General features: G+C 40.2%; 1 protein-coding gene across 1 annotated transcript; it reads right to left on the bottom strand.

Moving 5' to 3' along the window:
- Positions 1-1,024: 1,024 nt before the first annotated feature.
- LOC144535628 (WD repeat-containing protein 64-like) lies at positions 1,025-3,006 on the bottom strand. Its single transcript, XM_078278166.1, is given in 3 exon segments — positions 1,025-2,201; positions 2,203-2,345; positions 2,347-3,006. Coding segments are annotated over 3 exon segments (1,980 nt in total).
- Between the last annotated feature and the right edge of the window lie 4,903 nt (positions 3,007-7,909).

Genomic DNA, 7,909 nt, shown 5'->3' with positions numbered 1-7,909 from the left:
TAGATCCTGTGGCCAATCATGAGCTGTGTGTGTGTGTGCGTGTGTGTGTGTGTGTGTGTGTGTGTGTGTGTGTGTGTGTGTGTGTGTGTGCGTGCGTGTGTGTGTGTGTGCGTGCGTGTGCGTGTGTGTGTGTGTGGTCCAGGCAATCACAGCTGCTTCTCATAATCCTAATTCCCAGTCCAACAAACAATTAGAAAAACACAACAAATGCCAAAACCATGCAAATAACAACTGTTAAAACATGCAACATGTCTACTACTAAAACCAAATGAAAAATTATACACTGCTAAAACTCAAACTGGGCAATTAACCAAAACATGCAACTTTGGGAACAAAATGAAAAGCTGCCTACAGTCACATCCTGACACACATTCTAGAGTATGTATTAGAATGATAACCCCTTAAGATTAATCATCTCATCTCCAAAGGGGTTCTTAGTAGAACATGTCTGTAACATGAATGGCACAATTCTAATGTTTTCCTCCTAATAGTGGATGTAAGATAACATTATTCTCATTTACTTCTCAACCTAGAGATGTCCTGAATCTTCTTCTCACCTGTAGTAACACATGCCCATCAACGCAGACATTGTGTTCTACAGCTAATTTGGGTCAAAACATCTGTTCCTGTTATATTCTTGTTAATACAATGCATATATCTATATCTATATTATTCTTACTACTAGTATAATGTCACTGCTACTACATTGCACATATCTGTACATGTTATTCATACATTGTTCATTCATTCTTATAACACTGCAATATATTTATTGTCCTGCCTATGCACCACCTGTCTATACTTTGTATATCACATTGCACTTTTCTGCTTTTTTTGCACTTCTGGTTGGATGCAAACTGCATTTCGCTGTCTTTGTACTTGTACACTGCACAATGACAATAAAGTTGAATCTAATCTAATCTAATTTTGTCTTGCTTTATTATGCTAGCTTAAAATAATGCTAAAATAGCAAACGTATAGCATTACTTTAATAATTCTCAAGTTTAATAAAGTCAGCTACTAGTTAGAAAACGCTGTCGAAAAGAGACTCCCATTGACATGTGTTGACAAACTCATATCGCAATTGGGTCTTGCGTTTTACTAAGTCAAGTCCTGGTTTAATCTTCATCATCCGTCTGTATAAATGATTCATTTGATCATCAGTTAGTTTGGCTGTAGGCTTCTTAGGTCTGATTGCCTCGTCAATTCTGTCAAAGAGGTCTTGAAAGTTGGGCATTGGTGATTCTGGCGGTGATGGCGATGGAGACTCAGAGAATGGCATTTGAAAGTTGCTTGTCTCTGCTGTGCTTGGTCTTCCTGTCTCCTCATGGTCAGCATTCTCCTCAAGGCTGAGTTGCGAAGCAACCCATTCGTCTTTCCCAAAGAGGCCTATGTAGGTTCCTGTGTTTTCCCATAGATAGACATTGCAGTTTCCCGCGGTAATTAACTTTTCACAAGCGGGGTTACAGTGAACACTTACCACCCCTGTGATGTGAGATTGCCAGGAGCCCACGAGAGGAGGTGGACACAATGACACGCGCCACCCATTTATATCCTGAAATGGCCCTTTGTTTGCCTGTTTTTTAAACCCAAATCCCTGAATGTCCCACTGATAAATCTTTCCAGTACTATCCCCAGTCAGTAATATTTGTTCGTTGGGATCAGTTGACATGGTGGTAATGACTGTGCCTTCATCATTCACTGCCCTGAACTTTCCTATCAAACCTCCCTTGCTAATAACAGACCAAGCATACATGTTGCCATCTGAAGAAGTCCTGCGATAAACTGATGAAAACTTTTCCCTGGGATTTAACATAATGTGGGTGATGGGTTTGACATGTTCCTTTAATTCCTGGAGGCACGACAATGTTTTGTGGGGAAACCACACCCTCAGTAGGGCGTCTGTACCACCGGTCAGCAGATACCCAGAGGCAGGGGAGTATTCAACACAGGTGAAGAACTCCACAAGTCCTCTGCTCTCAAATACTTTTTTAGTCAATTTGGTTGTAGATGTCTTGGGTAGGGTAGCGAGGACCATTGTCTTGGATGAACTACCGCAGATGGCAAATGAGCAAACTGATGGAAAGTATCGGATCTGACTGCACATGTCATGAAAGATTGGGACTTTAACACATAGAAAGTCTTTAGAGGTGTTTTTTAACAGGATTGAAACATAAACAGTGAGATAATCCCGCAGAGAGATTTTCATTTATGTTGTAGGAGATAAACACAGACAAAAAACCTTTAACATCGCCAAAGGAAAACACTGCTTTAGTGCCATTGGACCAGTAGTTCATGGTATTCACTATGTTGTCCTCTACTATTAAAGAGTGGCTGGTTAAAAAACAGCTTAGGGAATTCATTGCAAGGATAGAATATTAGTTCCCTGTCAGAAGTGGAGATAGCCAGCTGTTTGAGTTCTCTGATGTACACCATGTCAGTAACATGCATCTTCTTGTTGTGTGAAAAAGGAAGTGTGTTTTCTTTGTTGTATAATTGGACTGGGTATGGGGTTTCAAAACTGTCAGGCCAGAAGTTGAGGATACCATTTGGGCTGATGGAGAGGTATTGACCTTTTTGGTAAGTCCTGGTTGGTCCTATTAAAACTTCGGAACCATGATCAGGTTCCCTGTTATTGTCGTAGGGACGGTGAATCAGACGAACGATTACTTTATGATGATCCACAGGTATCATTTTGACAGGTTTGGGGAAGGTTTGATTTTTAAAATCCATGCTTTGTGATGCTTTGTTTTTATTGACCAGGTAGTCCGTTAACTCTCCAAGGTCAACACCTCCATCACTGTTTGTGTCAATCTTCATGTGGAGGGCAGTGAGATCTTCTTCGTCCATAGTAGGGAATAACTCCTTCATTGCCTCACAGAATTCATCAATGTCCAATCCTCCACCTCCATCAGCATCAGCCTCACGAAATAGTCTCACAATCTCTTGCAGATTTTCAGCAGTAAACATTTTGTCTGTTTTTGTAAGTTCACTTCTGGTATCCATTGTAGCCCTCTTAGGTAGATCCTCCTCTATACATGTGTGTCCTTCCATTACCATATATATGTGAGTTAGTTGGAATTTCTATTTGAGTTAAAACAATGGAATCGTGCTGAGAGTTTTGCAGTCTAGAACAATGAATATAATTCCATGTCTATGTTCTGGAGGCTTGCTGTTGAAAGCTTCAAGTTTTCACAATTGTGTTCCATTTGTGTGTATACAATGGAAACATCCTTCAGTGAAAGATAGTGACTTAACAAAGGATCAAAGTACCCTTGGCAGTTGAAAGCCAGTGATTTATGTGTTACCTATATAATACATTGTTAACATGACATCACAAAGTTCTGGTTTCCATAGAAGCAGGAAGCAGAGGAACACACACACACACACACACATGATATCACAAAGTTCTGGTTTCCATAGTAGCAGGGAGCAGAGGAATACACACAGACAGACACAATGAATGGTGTATTAGAGCGAGAAATCCTACACTGGCTTGTTTGAAGAAGTCTGGTAAAAAGGTTTCGCAAACGTTGCATCACATCTGTCTCTGTGTGAAGTCATGCGAGCATATACAGGTACACACACACACACACACACACACACACACACACACACACACACACACACACACACACACACACACACACACAGCAGTTCAAATTACAAAAGAACAAAGAAAGATGAATGTTCAAATGCAGTTTGAATTGAAAAATCTGTTCAGCCACTGTGGAGATTAAAATGTGTAAAGGCAAATTTGAGGGTGTAGGTCTCAAGGAGGATAACATAAGAAAAACACAACATACATAACACAAGGGAAAAACATTGCAGAGAACATAAAACCGTTTGAAAGGTCTCCTTACTGTAATGTGTCATATTACGGTAAGAGGATATTGAGCTAGGGAACATAGAACCCTAGGAACATAGCTACGCTCCCAGAATTATAACAAAAAAATAAATAATGCCAATGTTGTTCTGTGTCTGCTGGATGTGTAAATAGGCAACTATTTGCTAACATGTTTGCTATAATAACTTTGGTGATATTATGTCAGTTGTTCTGAAACCCCAAGTGACCAAAAGAAATCTATAACAGTAAGGCAGCTTTAAGTGCAGCTCACTTTCCTGTTTGAACGTGCAAATGTTTGACAGAAATTTCGGACAAACTTTTTATTACGGTACATTAGTAGGACGTAATAAGCTGTACCTGTCTAATAAAGACCACATTATTTCTAGTTATGGTCTAATTTGATACAAAGTATGGCTTATTACATCTTATTAGTGTACCATAAAATAAAATGTAAGCAAAATTTAAACCAGTTTCTGGTGCTTGATGCAAAGTCAATGCCAGGGGCAAGTTTGAATGGTTCATTCTAGGTAATCCCAGTGCTTTTAAAAAGAGGTCAACTCAAATATTATCTTCAAGCACCATTTTATGAACATAGCAAACATGAATCAACCTCAGGGGCACAACACATTATTCAGACCTCTGATATAAAAGAGCCTGCAAGGTTTCTCAAAAAGCCTCTGTCACTTCTAATGACTGACGTATTGTGCAGCCAGGGAGGAAATTTGTGGGACTTTGTGCATAGTCTGTTCCAATGATCATCCTCCCTGATGTCGCTGTCCATGGTGCTGAAATGACAGCGTCATTATTGTGTCTTTGAGCACAGTGACAACATGGCCTTGTTTCCTCTGGCCTGATGAAATAGGAGCTATAAGAAAGGACCAGCAGTGGTGGCAATGATCTCTCTCTCTCTCTTTCTCACTCGCTCTAGGTTTAGGCACAATTACCGCCACTCACAGAAGCTCAAACTTCAATGACAGAAAATCAAACAAAAACATATTACAGTGCTGTGTGTTTGATTAACAAGAGAACAGAACAAGGACAAAAGAAAAGTGGCTAGACATAAAGTACGGAGATCTAAACTAAAGATGATCTCACTGGACCACTGAATGTTTAGGATCTTTTTTTCTGGGTTTTTATTTTGTGATATATGAAATTACCATGCTGGTGCATGACTTGCTCATTGCAGCTGGTGGCAACTCTGCCCTGACAGATTGCTCTTATGTAAATGTCATTTCATTGAAAAACAAACAACATGATTGCCTAATTATTTTAGTTAGAAAAGCATCAACATCTTTTGCATGTAGAACACACTGACCTGTTTTTTTTTGAGTTGCAAATACTATTGGGTCATTAAGGTTTAGAAATGGCAATAGAGTCGCAACAATTAGGCCTAGTTGATTTATCCATTAGTTGCTCAACAGAAAATGTATTGGACAATATTTTGACTATCAATCAATTGTTTTGAGTCACACAAAAAAATATTGAAAAAAAACAAGACATTTAAAAAATGTCAACTTGGACTATAATAAACTGCAATGGATAGTCTTTCTTTAGTCTTCTAAAGTTTTATTGACTAAACTATTATAAAATAATTGATAGATTAATTGATGAACAAAAAAAGGGTTATTTGCCACCCTAAATGGCACCTTTTCTAATCATTAACGTATGTGCTGCAGAATGTATCTTTTAACTGACTACACCTGCTGCGCACACACGGCATAGGATTGTGCGAGTCACAGGCGAGACGGAGAGCTTTTTGCTTTGGGATTGTTGTTGTTTCCTCTGGTTTTTGAAGCCGGCACAGCGCTGAGAAAACAGCTGTTATCAGAGGACGCAGGTGAGGGAAACAAAAAATAAAAACAGAAACTGTCAAAATGAAACTGCCAATATGCTCATTGACAGTCATTAATTATTTTCCTGTATATCAGTAGTTTAATTTAAAAGAAATATAAACACAGTTTCATTGATTATAGTGGAAGCGTGGTGTTGGAATGTCAGCTCTGCATACGTTACGCGTGCAATGTAGCCGGCCCGTAAGAGTAAAGTTTTCTTCTTCACTAACTGCACATTAGTATGTTTTTGTGTGGTACCACAAACCATTCATCAGCAGAATAGTGTGAAAGCGACAGCAGGAGGGTGTATTGCATCAGCCAATGTGACGTCAAAATGACGTAGGTCTCGCTGGAGCGCCAGGATTTTGAGTGCGTGACAAGAGGTCGTGCACCACTCTATTTTTTTCAGCGGCGCACAACAAAGCGGAAACAAGAAGCATGGACAAGTTCGCCGACAACAGGATGCCAGGACTCTCAGAGTGACTGCAAGTCTTTCTTGTAAACTTACTGGGTTAAGATGAGTTCTTTTATGGTGAATGAAAGGCTTGATCTGACCAAGTAGGTCATCGAATCAAATCGAAGCTTTGACGTCAATGCTCCAGCCAGTTCTGCCGTTGTTTACCTTTTTCTTCTTCTTCTTCTTCCAGTCCGTAGAAATAGCAAAGTCGGAAGCCTTTCTTCATTAGCGCCACCTCTGTTCAGGAGAAGACTGCGCGACTATAAACAGTGACGGCTCTCCCATGACATCACATTTGCGCGCAACAGGTCGGCTGCGGCGAGTATACCGGATGCATTAGTCACGTAATCTTACGTTTATTTGCCATAACCATGATTCTTCCCTAAACAAATTGTGAAAGAGATCAAACAATAATTTAATCATTAAAAATTTTGGCATTGGACTTGGCACTGTGACTGAAAATCACAGGACATTGTCCAATATCATTGTTGTTGTTGAAATGATAGTGAAGTGTACACACCACTGGGGGCAGCGTAAAGGAAGATGAGAAGATTGATCACGCCATGGTGTTTCAATGAAGATGACTGAAGAAGTAGTTATCTACGTTACGGGAAGCGTGCACATGCACACTTGTGTGTAGGTATGCTATCCGTACCCCACTTGGGAAAGGCAGACTAAATAGGTAGTAGTATCAAAAATAGGGTTTGATATTCTTAACGGTCATAACTTTAATTTACTTTTAAATGACAGCAATTCTACAGTATACACAGTAACAGGTGAGGATGTGATTATATTTCAAACTACTACTTAATTGAGGCTTCAGACTTGTAACAATAATTGCCTTCACACCAGTGCAGATCCTGTTGCTTTCCTTTTTGTCGACTGGCAGGCATCAGTGGTGCCACCCACATACACCTGAAGGAGTTTAAGATCTTCATTAAAATGAGGAGAGGGCTCCTGTTTCTTACATCACTGCCTTCCACCCTCCCCTCATCATTGGCAATGGATTTGTGTGAAAACATCCATTAAATTGGATTCCTGGCTTGCAGGGAGTGACAAGCAAAAAGAGATGTTTGAACCAGGAAAGAAGGATGATTGCGGGAAAACAGTCCCTGTTGTAATAACATGGCTATTTGGTCTGCTTAAGCCCCAATTTCCACAGTCCAAGCCACTGATGTGTTTCAGACACAGTCAGTTTAGGGGATGGCTGATCACAATGAAATAATTGTGCGAGCTGTCTGGAGCAGTTTAGTTTGGAAAATTGTCCCATGAGTAAGTTGTTTTCAAACCAAGAAAACATTTATTTGTACATAAATGTATTGAGTATGTGTTCGTCCCTTCTGCTCATCCCTTGTGCCCTTCCAACTTTTTAACTGGTTTCATTATCACTCTGTAGCTCCACAGCCGCCTTCTGTCTCTGCCTTTCTGCTTATGCTTTACTCCACACATCAGAAGCTGAACGGGAACCAGGCAAGCATTATTGCAGCAAGTAAGTCCATCCAAGACTGACTCATTTCCCCGTGCAGTGCTTCCCATGCCAGTGTCACACACTGCTCAGTCACACTGGAGTTCAGTCAGCAATTTGTAGTAATCATATTCCAGTCATATTATTCTCATGCCAGACCTGAGCAGACAAGGTCCTTCCAGTCCATTAGCTTCCAATTAAAATGGATCACAAAATGGTTTAAATGCTCGTGTAACGACCGTTTTTTGGCAGGAAACCAGGAAATTGTCGGCTCTGCGGGGGAAAGAAGACATTGCTGCAAGACAGAA

This window comes from Sander vitreus, chromosome 20 (assembly GCF_031162955.1).
Source record: "Sander vitreus isolate 19-12246 chromosome 20, sanVit1, whole genome shotgun sequence".
Lineage (NCBI taxonomy): Eukaryota > Metazoa > Chordata > Actinopteri > Perciformes > Percidae > Sander > Sander vitreus.
This window is presented reverse-complemented; position numbering and strand designations above follow the sequence as displayed.